Source organism: Apis mellifera, linkage group LG2 (assembly GCF_003254395.2).
Source record: "Apis mellifera strain DH4 linkage group LG2, Amel_HAv3.1, whole genome shotgun sequence".
Lineage (NCBI taxonomy): Eukaryota > Metazoa > Arthropoda > Insecta > Hymenoptera > Apidae > Apis > Apis mellifera.
The window spans coordinates 15430770-15447052 of record NC_037639.1 but is presented as its reverse complement, the minus strand read 5'-3'; the positions used below and the strand labels follow the sequence as shown (position 1 = coordinate 15447052).

The window sequence follows — 16283 nt, the reverse complement described above, 5'->3', positions numbered from 1 at the left end:
GCAAATTTAATAAATTTAATAATAAAATATGGATAAATATGAACTTTAAAAAAAAACCATTTTTTTTTTTGATACTGACTATTCTAAGCAATCAAGGGTTAAAATTTTTTTTTGCTAATGGAATATTAAGAGTTATATGGCAGACTGTTGAACAAATAATGTATTTTATGAAATTTAACTTCAAGAATAAAAATGTATGTGATATATAATACAATACTATTATATATTTTGTTCTTTTTTTCCCTCCCAATGTATAGAAAAAATTGTGCTTGTAATATTACAATATTCTAGAGGAAGCTGCAAAAAATGTGCGTAAAGTGAACATAATCTAATATTTTTTTACAATCTATTTCCATATTAATGTATCGAATGAGGGAATTAACGTGATTCAATGACTTAAAGCAAACAGCATCGATGTTTTCTACGGTTCGCGTTACCTGTCTTCATACGTTTCTTTTTTTCTTTACCTCTATGTTCTTTGTCTTTCCGTATTTCTCTCACCTATAATTTTATTAATTATATTCTAATAAAAAAAAAATCAATATAAAGTTGAAATTATAAGTAAGAATATCAGAAATAATAATTATTTAATAATTATTTAATAAAATTTATAAAATATAAGTATATATATATATTTTTATATTTATATATTTATTTACCAGTGTATAAAAAGCATCATCTACTCCCATTCTCGTTTTAGCTGAAGTTTCAACAAAAGGCACACCATATTGACGGGCAACTTCTCTTGCTTGTGTCATATTTACTGCCCAAGATTGTTGAAGATCACATTTATTTCCTACTAAAACCATTGGTACTTCTTCTGCATCTTTTACTCTTTTTATTTGTTCCCTATATGTTCCAATATCCTATAATAATATACGATAATATTTTTTTCAGTTTTTATGCAGAATATAAAAATAATCTGAATAAATAAAAAAAAAACATACTTCAAAACTTTTTGCTGAATTTACAGCAAATACTAATAAAAATCCTTCTCCAGTTCTCATATATTGATCTCTCATTGCACTGTATTCTTCTTGACCAGCTGTATCTAATATATCTAAAAGGCATGTCTCTCCATCTATAACTACCTATATATAAAATATTTTATATAAATATACTATTGAATAATTAATTAATAATATGATAACTTATATATAACAACTTACTTGTTTTCTATAAGAATCTTCTATAGTGGGATCATATTCATCTACAAAATGATTTTGTATCAACTGAATTGTAAGCGCAGATTTACCAACACCTCCAGCTCCCACAACTACGAGCTTGTACTCTGTCATTATGTAATTTCTACTTTAACTAAAGCTGCAATTGCTTTTTTTCTATAAAATAAAAATTTACTTTTAAATCAATTACACAGTAAATATGAAATAAATTATTAATAGTCAATTAAATAAATAAAAGAAGCATATATAGAAGCAAATAAATAAGGGGTTAACTAATATTAATTTATCACAAAATATAAATTACATGTATAAAACATAGAAAAAATGAAATTCCTGTATTTTTAAAATTTTTCGCGATAATTTTTTGTCGAGTTAGAATCATTTTGATAGATTAATTCTATATTAGTTCATTACGAGCAATACATACTCTGTGAATAATAATTTGTGCCAAGATCGTATGCACTTTAGCACGATCAGTCCTTAAGTCATTTATATTTTTAATTTGCCAATCAATATCGTAAGTTTGAAGGTAATATACAGTGACTTTACAACTTAAAAACAGAACGAGTATGACAAACAAGCATACTCAATAACATTATCAAAGAAACATGTGGATAGACATAACTGACGATTAAATAGAATTTTAATACATTCTATATTATGCATTTTTTTTAGATTCGGTTAGAAAAGAGAGTGTATTATAAGATTTTCGTTTCAAATTCTTCAAATTAATGATGTTTAATGGGAGATATGTTTTCAAGTAAACATCAAACAAATGAATAATGTTATCATTGTAAAAATAAACGTTGTTATAATACAAAATCCTTTCCGTTCCTCATCTTACCAAAATTTAAAAATTCATTTCAGGAACATACACCGGCTTAAAACCACTTTTCTTAACTTTGATTATTACGAGTTATTCACTGGAGAAACCATCTGGAAAGAAGCATCAGTGATGCCAATGTACGAATCAATGACATATCTTAAGGGTGTGGATCAAGGAATAATAAAAAACTTATATCAAAAAAAATAAAAAATTTTATAAAATTCATTAAATTTTAATTTCTATTATAAATACATATTCAAATATAAAATTAAATTTAATAAATATGATTTTTAAAAAGGAAAAATTATCGCTTTTCGTTTATACAAAATTTAATAGAAAAACTTCATCTCGACCAATCAAAAATGAGTTTTTCTGAAAATTTCTGATTTCGTTTTATATATATATGTTTTTATTATATGAAAAAGTATGAATTAATATATTGTTGAATACAAATTTGAATAATTTTTATTTTATTATTACTATTGTTTTTCTATCAGGAGAGTTAAAAATTAGTTTCTAGTATATATTGCACAATAAAGTGTTGATTTTAAAGTTTTCATAAGAATTGAAAGTTTTTAATTAATAGAATAGGCAAAGAAAACAATAAAATCGAAGTTGTTTCTTGAACAGAGAAGTAAAATAAATTTTCCAAAACAAGTATAAGATAAAGAAAGCAAATACTACAAATAAAACAGAGACGGAATGAAAATTAAAAAATCAGCGCCATCTTTAGTAAATGAAACAAAACTTTAAATTGATATCCTTTAGATAAAGGAAAGTAGTAGAAGAATATGAATTAACAGTCTGCGCCATCTCTTGGTTACAGATATTTCTTCAAAGATAGGATAAAATAGAGTATGAATTGAGGATCTTTTTTAATAAAATGTTTTTGATACTCAACAGATGGTACATATAATCATTTTTTATCTTATTTCTATTCTTCTACTATTTTCTCCTTTTATCTAAATTTATATTTAATCTATCTAATTCAGAAATCCTGATAATAATAGATAATTTAAAATTTATAGTTAGCTTTAAATTACTTAAATTTTGTAATCTATTTATTATATTCCATATATGGATAAAATCTATGTATGATATATGAACAATTAATTATGCAATTAATATAAAAGATTCTATTATCCATCATATTATATTGTATGTTATTTAAATATTTAATTATTATTATTATAATTATAATTATTATTATTATAAGTATTTATTTAATTATTTAAATTTTTCTCTTATACTTCAGCCATTTTTATATCGATATTTAAATTTCTGTATTATATTACAATTTTTTCTAATTTAATTACATTAAAAAGATTTCTTTGTCGAATTTTTTTTTCTATATCACATTAAAACATATATGCATTTAATTCAATCTAGATTTTGTAATTTCTTTTTCTAAATTTTAATCATATAGATTGCATTGTAGATATAATTCTATTGATATTCGCTATGGAACAACTATTTAATTTTTAATTTTTTATTGTAAATGATGATTTTTTTAAAGTAATTTATATGTGAGATCAATAAATTGTGATTAATGTAAAAGGTTTATTTAATTAATAATTATTTAAAGATTTATTCCATTTTACTTCATATAATTATTTTTATATATTTTCTTTTTATTTATTTTTCAGTCTTTTTTAGTTTAATATTTATTTTAAATTCTTTGGTCATATTTAGTATTTTTTAGTATTTTTTAATTTATATATATTATATTGACTTTTTTCTTATGCTTTTTATATTTTCATAATCAGCATATTTTTGTAAAATTTCAAATATAATAAAATTTTGTAAAAATTTATAATTAAAATTTTTTATATTCAATTTTCGTATGTGAAATAAGTCAAGAAATAATATCATTCCAGCCAATCAAAAAACCGCTAAGGCCCAGCGTTAGACGAATCAATGTTCATAACATCAGTCTATTGTCAAGAATCGTGGGAAGAGTATGTGTTACACCGATACAAATATATAATTGAATGTAGAATTTGATATTGTGATATAATTTGTGAGAATAATAGATTATTAATGCTTTTGTTTAATTAATATGTATGTATTTAATCATTTATCAAATATTATTATATCAAAATTGAATTTTTTATATTTTTTTTATCATTATTCATTGCTCATGCATTTGACAGTTACAGTTTGTACCGATAGTTTGTATTATAAACGTTTGAAGTCAGATTTGAATTTATTAATTATTGTTTTATTTTAATATTATTTTAATTTTATATTATTGTTTTACAATTTTCATCTTTATTTAATTAATATTTAATATGATTTCGAAAATGTAATAAATTATGTATACATGTGGTAAATGGAAATGTGGTAAAATTTAATTTATTTTAGAAAAATTATTTTTAAAAAAACGTATAATAATTACTATAAGTTTTTTTTTGTTTTTTTTATTCATACAGAGATAAAAATAGATCAAATTCTAATCAATTTTATTTCATACATATATTTATGTTGCATATTTCTCATACTATTTATGTATGTCATATAAGATTAAAAACGTTTCTTATAATTCGATCTTTCTAGAAAATTATTATTTGTTTTTTGTCAACAATTTCGTTTCAGTTTTTAAAATTACGAACTAAAAGTATAGATTTTTATTTTTTCTTCTGAATGATTTAATTTTATGTATTACTTAAATCATAGCATGGTAGATGGCGTAAAAAACATTCTGATCTTTCTTGAAGTCGGTATTTCAGAATGTGACAAATCCCATGAGATGTCGCTTCTATTTCTCTGTTATACAAGTCTGATTTATTCGAGGTTGATATTTCAGAATAAACGTGATATAAAAATCTACAAGATGTCACTTTCATTCTAGTTTCACCCATATTTATTATTTCGTATTTCATTATATCTTTTCCGTTCCCTAATTTTTTTTAATAATGCAATATCGTTTTGAAAATTTGATCCTCTAACGATAATCGTTATTTGATATCGAATTATTTTTTGGCGAAGTTAGTAGTAGACTGAGTACACGTAGAATCAAAGGCGTGTAAGTTATTCGAGACTTTAGTGCGAAGAAACTCGGTAATTTTACGAATTTTCCAGTGAAGCGAATTAAGATTTGCATAACATCGGTGCACGGCTCGGACTTAAGTGTCGGCAAATGTAAATGTAGCCTCGTAGCTTAGAACTTTTGCTTCCTCTCGTTCCATCTCTTTTCCTCTTCGTCGAAAAGACGAAGAAATAAGAGGCGAAAGTAGGAAGTATCGAGTCTCTAAATTTTCGAGCTAAAAGTTGAACACGATGCTTTGTCCCGGTGAAACAAGAAATCCTTTCACTCGGCCCCATTATTTTTCAGAAGTTGTTCAGAAAATTATTCCCCGTTTCGTACGAAATTCGATCTTTTCCTCAACTCGATCCTTTATTTTGCAGACTAGTTTGCGGATTCATTCACCGTTTCGTTCGAAACGGAGAGTAATTCGGGAATGGAGAGAATCGTTGTGTTGGCGCTCGCGTTGCCAACGATATCGATATCTTTCGCCAATGTAGTGTAAACTGGTCGCATTACAACGTGTTCATGCGCGCCTCAGGTGCACCTGATTACGTTAATAATGAACGCAATTGGTGCTCACCTGCGTGACTCGTCGAACGTGCGTTTAATCCGTTTAAACGCGCGAACCTCGTTGCGTATATAGTTTAGAAAAAATTACCGATGCCGATTCCACCAACTAAATGCGATATAATATTATACCACGGATGAAACAAGCGTGAGTAAAATAAAAATTTTCTGGATTTTTTTAGAACGAAAAATAAATAATCGTGTCGAACATGGTCGATAATTATCAAGGGTTTAGCCGGAGTTTCCCTTAACGGGGGAACACGGGAGGTCGGATCACGCAATGCGGTAACGTTCTTTCCAAGCACGTAGGAAACTCGATGTCCACGGGAGGGGAAAAAAAAGCGAAAGAAATAAAATAGCGGAAGCAGAGGGCTGGGATCGAGAGGGTAAGGGTCGAGCCGTATTTACGGTATATTTTCGCATCGCCTACGGGCTGGTCAAACGTCAATTGAGCTCTGGTTCAACGTATTCCCGGCACGCTGCAGAATCAGTGGGAGGTGTATTTTCCGCGAGAAATCTCGTGTCCGGATAAAGTTGGTTATAGCGTGAACCCACGAATACAACGGATCGTGGCTTTCCTTTCGTTTCTCCCTATTCTCTCTCTCTCTCTCTCTCTCTCTCTCTCTCTCTCTCTCTCTCTCTCTCTCTCTCTCTCTCTCTCTCTCTCTCTCTCTCTCTCTCTCTCTCTCTGTGTGTGTGTGTGTGTGTGTGTGTGTGTGTGTGTGTGTGTGTGTGTGTGTGTGTGTGTGTGTGTGTGTGTGTGCGTGCGTGCGTGCGTGCGTGTGTGTGTGTGTGTGTGTGTGTGTGTGTGCGTGCGTGCGTGCGTGCGTGCGTGCGTGCGTGCGTGCGTGTGTGTGTGTGTGTGTGTGTGTGTGTGTGTGTGTGTGTGTGTGTGTGTGTGTGTGTGTGTGTGGTCTCTTTCTCTCTTTCTATATCAAGTTTTTCGAAATTTTTCTATTGTATCGATTAAATTTGAGGGAAGGGCGTTTGCTTTGAAGAAAATAGATTCGAATCTCTCGCGCGATTACGCGAGAAGATCGAATCGAACGGAATACCAACAATGAGAACAATGTCTAGCGATAGATTCAAATTTTATTGAATTATACAGTGTACCGGAGAAAATCGTTTAAAGTACAAGCAAATGCTTTCACGATCGAATTCGTGGTTGCGTGGTTTCTGCCGTGGAGCTTCTTGTTCCGCGTAATAAATATTTATAAAGGGGGACAGATCCCAAGGAGAAGGAGGAGGATCGTGGTTTTCTTTCTTTTTTTTTTTTTTCCTCTCCTCTCTCGATGAATGGCGCTAATTTTGCCTTTCGAGGTTGATCGTGTGCGCTCAATTTTCGATCTTTCCTCGAAACGTTTTCTCTCTTTCTCTCTCTCCCTCTCTCTCTTCTTCCTCATACCAGATTAGTCGAGTCTTTTCGAAATTTTATTTCACATTTTTCGACGAGCAAGCAAGTAAAAATCGTGGCAAGTAAAAATTAAATTTTCTAAAAGCTGAGATCCGATAGAGGAATGGAAATATCTCAACGCGGTGGAAGCGTACTGCTGATATAAATTGAGGATTCTTGAGCGAAGCGTGACTCCCACTCTTCTACTCTTCCCTTCCCCCCCCCCCCTCCCTTGATGATGAGCTTCCCGGTTGACGCGACGGTTGAGTAGAGGTCTCGTTAGGTCTCGGGATCGTAATTAGTTGTCGCGCGGATCGATAGACGCGGAGAGGTTAGAACGCGAAGGAAAGAAAATCTAATCGTCGCGATCTCGTATTGACGTGTTTTTTTTCTTCTCTCTCTCTCTCTGGATGGAGAATAAATTACGGGTTTTGGAACATTTTCATTAAACGAAACGGGGAGCTCGTCGAGGAGCATGCAAATATTTTTATTCCGATCCTCGTTGATGCAACCCGCCGGTGCGGGTTTTGGAAAGAGTGTATTTTATTCACGCGACGCAACACTGTACATTCGATACGTGCCGTGATAAAATTTTACTTCCGTCAATTGTGCGTATACGCGTTCCACGGATCTCTTTGGAAATACGTTGGAAATTCGTGCAACAACACGCAAACACACGCAAACGCGCCATTGTATTGTCCCGTCCTCTTCCCCCCTCCCCTCTCCGCTGTTCACCGAGCTCACACTCACACCGAACGCGTCACAGCAACGTTCCGCACTTCTCGCGCTATTCCCGTATTTCGAAACAGGCGAAAAAGAAAATGTACGCCATCTTTCGATCTACGTATATACGATCGATCAAATTCCATCCGTTTTTATCCCTCGTTGTTGCTTCCATGGGAAATATTCGTTCCCATGGAAACGGTAATATATATCCTCCACCCGTAAGAACACTTGGATCGTAAATGAACTCACGAGAGAGCATCACGAGAGAGTTCGGCATCGTGAAAATTTATCCTTGGTTATTAATCGGTTGTCGGCGAAAGAAATTGAACGGGTGCGCGAGATTTACAAGCTTTTCCCACTTTTTTCATTTTTTCTCATCATTCGCTCTCAACGCTTGTAACTGCGAATGTCGTCCAGAGCTTAGAGTCGAGAACGTAAACGCTTGCGATTCGTCGGAACGGAATCGGAGGACGTAAGGCAGGATTTAAAAAGACGCCTGTTACCGGCAGGGAAGACAATGGCGAAACGAAAACGTTTAATACCGACGCGTCCGTATGCCTTCGGTGCGCGATATGATTTATCGTCCCTCTCTCCCCTCCCCAAGATGCGCAAGAATATAATGCCGGTGATTTATCGTTCCATTATTCGTTCTTTCTCTCTTTCTCTCTCTCTCTCTCTGCCCTCGACAAAGTGGCGACCGTTTTAGTTCCGTGTCACTCGTAAATCCCTAAAGAGGGCCGATTTTCTGTCCAACGTATTTCTTCGCTATTTCGCTCACTGAAAACCAGACCGCGAATAATCGTCAAATATTTTGTTTCGTATAGCGTCGCGTCACGATTCAACTTAATTGGTCAAACAGAACTCTTCCTTACCTATATTCTCTCTCTTTCTTTCTTTCTCTCTTCTTTCAGTCACAAATATCATCGTCGAAACGTGGAAACGTCTGCGCATTGGCCATAATTGCCAATTTCTCTCGAATCTTACTTCTTTTTACTCTTGCCCTTCTTCTTCTTGATACGCTGTCTTGGTACAATTATGGGCGGCGGTGGTCCGGGTTCGGGCAACGGATTGTAATTTCGCGCCGCCTTGAATTCAATTTCGACAGTGCTGTCCAGTATATCGTTGGGCATAATGTGTCTTATAGACTTCAACGAGAGCATCTCTTCCTCGGGCTTTTTCGGTGGGGCGTGCTCGTTCGGTATCACGTGAACTTTGGTGCAACCAGTTTTGCATTTTTCACCTGTGCGCGATTGGACGTGTACGCAATTTATTTTTCAATTTTTTTTTTCTTCGTTTGAAAAGAAGGCGAAAGGGATATTATTTTACCTTCGGCATCGGCGCAATTAAAGTCAAAACTCAATTTTTCTTCATCTTCCTCATCTTCCTTCTCGAATTTTCTTTTACATTTCGGCACCTTGACGGATATGAAATTATTGCTTATTTCTTGCGTGATTTCATCGTACGGTGGTTCCGCGTTGGGGAGGGGACACGACGAATGAAGGCATCGGGGACAAACGCATTCGTTTATCGGTTTATCCGTTAACATTATATTCCCAATTTATGGATATAATTCTGAAATCTGTTACGCGTTCGGTTTCCAAATTTTCTTTTATAATTTCCAGGTTTGTCGATCGGTTGCCATCTTGAAGAAACAACGGAAGGAAAATCTGTTATCGAATCGAATCGATCGTGTTGAAAATCGAAATTAAAAATTTTTACATATTTTTATTAATCTAATTCTCGAAGTAAGAGAAAAGGTAACGAATAACTTTTTCTTTTCGACTTAAAATTTTTATTCCAGACGTCTATTTCGTAATCGTAACGCAATAATCGAAAAATCTCTCCACGTCAAAAACTTATCTCGATTCTAATCGAGATATCGGAGGATGCATCGCGGATAATCGCGGACGATAAGTTTTTCATCCGCGTAATCCGGAGAAACATTCATTGTCTCAACTTTTAAAAATGGTTTCATTCCTTTCCACGCGGTATAATTTTCCTGTGCTCAGACGTTTTACCACCTCTCCCCCCTATTAATTAAATTATTTTTACTGAAATATCTCTGACGCTTCTCTATATTAAAAGACGTGTTTAATTAAAATTTACATTCCGGACTTGTAGTTGGTGTACGGGGCGGCAGCAGAGCGGCGGCACGTCCTCTGAAAGAGCCCGGGTTGCGACGCGGGTAATTTTTTAAGGACGGTGTCCGAGAACTCGAAGCAATAGAGTAAACGATACCCGTAATAAGTGAAATCCGTTTTTTGTTGCTCCCCCTCCCCACTTTTTTTTTCCTTCCTTTTTTTTTTCTTTTTAATACGCGATCAAAGTTCGGGCACAATCGAGTTATCGGTTTTTAAATGAAATTCTTTTAAGCAAAGGGAGGAGGGGCCTCGCCACTTTCCTCGGAAACTTTTTAAGCTAACGCAATTTCTCGTGTAATTGGGGGATTAATTTGATGAATTAAACGGTCTGCTTGGAGTTCGTTTAAGTCGTTACACCGTGCGCGCGTGTATAATCGCTTCAACTCGACTATCCACCTCCTTTCTCCCTTTCTCTCTCTCTCTCTCTTTTTCTATTTTCTTTTCTTTCTCCTCTCTTTCCTCCTTCTTCTTCTTCTAAGCGACGCACGTTTATACGAGAGATGCTCCGCCTCGGTTCTCTCGCGTCTTTTCTTTCAACTCATTAACATAAGAACGTCTACTCTTGGAAAATTGCGTGCAGTTCCCTTTAGAAACATGTTTCACGATTCCGGTTCACGCCGGGTTCTCGCTTTATCCTTTTAAACGACGTCCCCCCTCCCCTTCCCCATACTCCATCCCACGGTACGTAGCTACGCTACGGCCAAGAAATTTTCGCCGGCACGCGAATCCTACTTACGAGAAACAACAACGCCCGGTCCCCTTAATACTTTTCATTTCCTACCGACGGAAAAATAAAAAACCGAGGTGTGTGCGCGTGTATGTGCGTGGCGTGTGTGTGGCGTGTGTGTGCATGCTGCTGTGCGCATGCGTGCGTGCGTGCATATGGCGTGTGTATGCATTCTGTGTGTGCGTGTATGCGCGTGCACATTGCTTTTGTGTGTGTGTGTGTGTGTGTGTGTGTGTGTGTGTGTGTGTGTGTGCGTGCGCGCGCGCATACTGCTTGTGTGTGTGGTGTGACGTATGTGGGTGTGTGTGTGCGCATATCTGTTTTGTGTGTGTGTGTGGTGTGTGGCGTGTGTGTGGTGTGTGGCGTGTGTGTGGTATGTGGTATATGTGTGGCGTATGTGTGTATACTGCTTGTGTGTGTAGCGTGTGGCGTGTGTGTGTGTGTGTATGCATATCTACTTTGTGTGTGTGTGGTGTGTGGCGTGTGTGTGGTGTGTGGTATATGTATGGCGTATGTGTGTATACTGCTTATGTGTGTAGCGTGTGGCGTGTGTGGTGTGTGTGTGTGTATGCATATCTGCTTTGTGTGTGTGTGGTGTGTGTGGTGTGTGTGGTGTGTGTGAGTGTGGCGTATGTGTGCATATCTGCTGTGTGTGTATAGCGAGCGAGCGAGCGAGAGAGGTGGGAGAGTGGGGGAAAGAGAGGAGGAGAAGGGGGGATGCGTTCTCTCTGTAAAATTTCGTCTGGTCGCGAGATCTGTTCGAATTCGGTATTTCAACCGTCGTCGCGTTGGTGACGCCACCTATTTTGCTTTATCGGTGGTTCCTTAAAGGTGCGCGAGAAGCGAAGAGCGAGAGATATATCGATCCTCGGTTCGGATAAAATTTTAATCCCGAATCGAATGCGATTCCCGGGCGGGGGGTAGAAGGGCGGAAAGTAAGAAAGGAGAGTCGAAAAATTCCATCAATCTCGTCGGTCGGCCGATATTTGACGCCGCCTATATCACGCGGCGGGGATACGCCGCCCGGCATACCAGGTACGATGGTATGCTAATGTTATGCGCTGTTTTCGTAACGACGGCAAGTCGTGTTTTACTTTCGTCGTATTTTCTTTTACAACTTTTGATAAAAAAAGGAGGAGGGAGGGATCGGCGGTGTTTTCTTCTTTCTTTCTTTCTTTGTTTTTTTTTCCAACTTTGTTTCGTTTCCAGAGTATAATAAATATATATATATATATATATATAGAAGAAAAAGAAGAAAAGAAAAGGAGAATTATTTTCTCGATACCGGATTTTCGGTAATTTGCGGGATTTTCAAGCGAAAAGAATAATTCTTAATTGAAAGGAGGTATATTAATATTAATTCTAGCTCGACGGCCTCTTTAGAGGATACGCAATTTTTTTTTTTTTTTTTTTTGCCCCCCTCGTCGGCTCGAAACTTTGCTCGTTTTAATTTCTCGCGGATTATTCATTTCGTGCACTTGAGCTTGTCAAAACATAAGCGAGCTTTATTTAACAGGGTTGCGGTTCTCCGGGGTATAATGTCATTGTACATCGACGTAGCTATCCATTCTAGCGGCTAACGAGCTAGCCGTAATATCGTTGGGCCGAGTTGGCAAGCACTAAACAATTTTAATGAGATATCCGAAAGAGAACAAAGTTGCCGCTCTAATTTCGTCGGCCCTGCTAATTTTACTTCAACCTTTTTTTACAAGTTGCCCAATTAACGTTATTTCATCCGCGTGAAAATAATTCGTTTCGTTGTTGCGTTGAGCGAGGAGAGCGATGCTCTTCCTGTCGCTGGGATCGATCGTCGAAACCGCACGCATCTTCGTTGATCGAAATAAAATTACGATCTCGATGATGATAATAATATTAATTCGATCGAAGGACTTTCGAATAAACTATTCTATCCTAAAACGCGTCAAATGATCGGAGACTTATGGCATAGTTCCCTAGTTTCCCTGAAATCATCGAATGATGCATCATGGGATTAATTGGTAATCAGAATATCGATGCCGCATAATGTTGACTAGCATATCGCTCGGTGATAGATATATCTCGTCCACGATACAGATATATCTTCCTATTACGTTGCTCGAATAATCCGTTTCCCGAAAATTTTCTTCGAAACGTTATTCCACTCAAATTATCTTCCCGTTGTTCCATTCGTTTTTTTTTCTTTCTTTCCAACATTTCGTTAAAAAGTCGTAATTGATTAAAATATCGTTTGAAAAGAAATGAAAATTCGAATTCCAATTACTCACTCTAAACTGATAACTGATAATAGAATTTTTGTTTCAGATATTTTTGCGAAATTAGCCGGAGAAGGATGGATAAAGAATAAACTATCCGTCGACGATCGTTACTTGGACGAGAAAGCTCGTATGCGTGGATTAACTTCAATAAAATCTCCATTTGAACTGTCGTTATGTGTGCGCACAGGTGGTATTTAGACAATTTACCTTTGGCAAACTTCAATTTTGTTGTACGCTGTAATAATCAGAGATAAATAAATTATCGTTGGACAAATAATAAACGACCACCAACGTTGTATGCAGCGGTTGGGAGAAAGGGTATATACGATAATCTGTTATAAATCTCGATATAGTTTAATGCCAAGGATTGTTTACAATCGATAATAATCCGACGTAACCGTACTGAAAATTCAACATTCGTTACAATCGCATTATCGATTCTATCGCTCTAATTGCGGCAATCTTCGTTTCGTCGAATTGTTCGAATCGATGCACGCAAGATTAACGTTTAACGAGGATAAGAATACATACGACTTTATAAATATATCTATCCTTGAAATATTAATCGATTTATCACTCGTAACGATCGAACGAATTTATATACTCTCTCCATATTCGTTAACCTAACCTAACTCGATAATCTCTTAACATTTTTCGCACTTCGTTCTGGTCTCGCAGTTTCCCACACATTTTTCCCTAACCTGTACGACCTAACCAACATCCCCGTTTAATTTCTCCCTTTCTCCAATCTAATCCGTGACGTTTGAAAAATACACTCGTTCCATAGGCACATTACCGACGTTTGTTCCCGTCGTTCGTTTATAGGCGGAATGTACAAGGCGAGCTACAACGTGAACATAGCCGCGTTTGAAATATACTCCTCGATCAATCGAGTCGATTTAATTAAGTCGACCTAATACATTAGCGCCACCTTTGCGGTATCTCTCCGAACAGAAATTTCGCGAGATTATCGATCATTTTGCCGCGTTCGCAAGCGGTCGAATATTTTTTTCTTTTTTTTTTTTACACGAACATTTTCCATACCCCGCGTATTTTCGTCCCAATATTTTAATATCAAGTATATACACACGTTCGAAGAAATTTGTTTCGCACCATTTATATTCCATTTGTTGCGAATGTTACATTCCATTATATTCCATTTGTTGCGAGCTAAGTCGAAATAGTTTTTCGCGTAAATTACGAGCGAGATATCGGATAAATTCAAGTTTATTCCATTATATACAAATTTACAATAGATGCTGGTATCCATGGTTATTTTAATTTCCGGTTGGTCACCTTCTCGGAAAAGCAAAGTCGGCGATAGGACATTATCGTTGAACCGTGCCTCCAGCCACGATACGTTACGAAAATTCTCTTCGCAGATTTACAAATGAATCGAACGATACCAGACTCGAATTCGACGAATAGAAAATTTATAATAGAATCGTTGACTTTTTGATATATCGTTATCGTCCTACGCTTATTCGTTAAATTCCTTGTTATAGAAAACGAGACACGCTATTTCAAAAATTCCGAAAATTTATTTTTTCCACTTTCGAAAAAATTATTTCATAATCTAGATCTAGAAATTGGCGTAGAATTCTTATTTCCGTAAAAGTTAAAAAATTCTCGACGTCGAAAACAACTTACTCTCGAATATATGGTTGTTTTCCCTTTCGTTATATATATATACAAGAATATATAAATTACTCTCTCTCCTGGCTCGACTCTAAATATATTTACTCGATTCGATGGGGGGGAAAAATTGCAAACAACCGGCGTAGACAAGGTAAGAAGTGGTGTAAAAGAGGCGAGGAGGTGGAGGAGGAGGGGGAAGGTCGGTAGGGAGGTCAGCGCGTGACAAATGAGGCTGTTTGTCTGAGCCTCGTACACACGGATAACGAGCCCCCTCAGAGGTCTCCGCTAGCTCCTCTTTGCCCCGTCGACTCTCGAGAGCCGCATCTCACGGTATTTCATCGCGCCATTTCTCCCCCCTCCTCGCCTCGCCTCGCCTCGCCTCGCCTCGGCTACCCGACAAAATTGCGTACTTTAAACACACCTGGCTGCCATCCTCGAGGATGTCGTTCCGTCTAATTGACGCGGTAATTAGCGACGAAACGGACGAGCTCTAACGGATTCGCGAAAACTGGGAAGTGGAGGGGAGAGAGGCGGCGAAAAGCCGAAGAAGAACGGAATTCGCGATTTGGCGACGGCAAAGGGAAGAATGGTAAGAAGAAATTTCGCTGATTTTGCGGGGGAATTTAGAGGAGGACGTGGTGGAACGCTATGTTTCTGGAATTCGTGAAATGTACGTGGAAGTATCGGGGGAAGGGCGCGAACGTGTCCGGCATCGAAGAAGCTTCGTTAATTAGCCACTGTTTCGAATCCATCCGTAATTACCTATTGCGCCTGGCCTGTCTGGGCTGGGAACGGAAACTCGGCAGCTCGAGCATCGCATTCGCGATCTTTAATTAGCCTGTTCGATAAATCGAAGGTCGAGTCGCAGCTTCTCCCTTCCTTCGTGGATGCAAATTGAAAAGTAACGGAGTTTCGTTTCCTCGTTTAATCTCCCTTTTCTTCCAACTCATATTTACTCAATTTGTCGAAATATTCGAAAATATTTTGTATCCGTCTGTTCTGGAACTGGAATCTGCAACGTAAGAAAAGAGGCTTAACGAATTATTATCTTTTAGTTTGGTTTGTCGATCGACTTCGAGAGAATACGCTAAACTAACGTGGAAGATACAATTCAGCGAATGTAGATTGAATTATCTCATTACACATAATATACATATTAGATACGCGAATAAATTTTTTCTCCTTTTTTTCCAAATTTTGTCACGCCTTTTCGCATGTTCCGTAAGATACAGCGTTCTCTGCCAGTGACGCGCGAATCGTTTCGATAGTTTTGACAGCCAATTTCCTAACCTTCTTGCGCGCCGTATCGTTCGAAATCGTTGCACAGAATTGGAAACTGTTACAATGGTCGCAACTCTTCTTAACGCGTGATTCCAACGAAGTCTTCTTCGAGCCACGCACACTGCTGTATTAAGCACTAGATTCTTCCTACAACATTTTAGTAAAACAAGTCACTGGTCGTCGTAAGAATAATCTCCCACATCATTTGTTTTCGTTACATTCCAGAGGTCCTTACTTGTCACCTCGCCACTCTATACGAACAGTTATACCACTCTTCGAATCTTTGCCAAGTAACAAGTAGTATAACTGTTAAAATTCGTTCCAATATTGAAAAGAAAAGTGAAAGAGTTACGTCTTAATGAGTCACATAGCAGTATATAATAGCGGATAATAACTTTTCGTCAGTTTATATAGTATAGAATGTTTTAAAGTTTTACGTTTTAAGTAATTTTTTTAATAAACCATTTTCGTATTACTTTCGTAACAATTCAATAGTTTTATTACACCTTATCGAATA

General features: G+C 36.4%; 2 protein-coding genes and 1 long non-coding RNA gene across 5 annotated transcripts; all 3 read right to left on the bottom strand.

Annotated features, from left to right (window-relative positions):
• Positions 1-59: 59 nt before the first annotated feature.
• On the bottom strand, positions 60-2181 carry LOC410812 (ras-like protein 1). Of its 3 annotated transcripts, none has more exons than XM_006568776.3 (5): positions 2029-2181; positions 1170-1340; positions 948-1091; positions 660-866; positions 60-501 (listed from the first exon to the last, which is right to left on the bottom strand). In XM_006568776.3, exons 2-5 carry the CDS (start codon positions 1296-1298, stop codon positions 397-399), a joined length of 585 nt encoding a protein of 194 aa, XP_006568839.1. In that variant the 5' UTR covers positions 1299-1340; positions 2029-2181; the 3' UTR covers positions 60-396. The 3 variants fall into 3 exon arrangements, with proteins under 3 accessions (XP_006568839.1, XP_006568840.1, XP_016773635.1); XM_006568777.3 differs by lacking the exon at positions 2029-2181 and adding an exon at positions 1612-2016; XM_016918146.2 differs by lacking the exon at positions 2029-2181 and adding an exon at positions 1489-1513.
• Positions 2182-7237: 5056 nt separating this feature from the next.
• Positions 7238-10751, bottom strand: LOC102654309. The gene is made up of 2 exons (XM_026439142.1): positions 9051-10751; positions 7238-8964 (listed from the first exon to the last, which is right to left on the bottom strand). Exons 1-2 carry the CDS (start codon positions 9268-9270, stop codon positions 8705-8707), a joined length of 480 nt encoding a protein of 159 aa, XP_026294927.1. The 5' UTR covers positions 9271-10751; the 3' UTR covers positions 7238-8704.
• Positions 10752-12010: 1259 nt separating this feature from the next.
• LOC113218542 lies at positions 12011-15997 on the bottom strand. The gene is made up of 2 exons (XR_003306557.1): positions 15776-15997; positions 12011-15497 (listed from the first exon to the last, which is right to left on the bottom strand). It is a non-coding gene; the product is annotated as an uncharacterized LOC113218542 (long non-coding RNA).
• Positions 15998-16283: the final 286 nt, after the last annotated feature.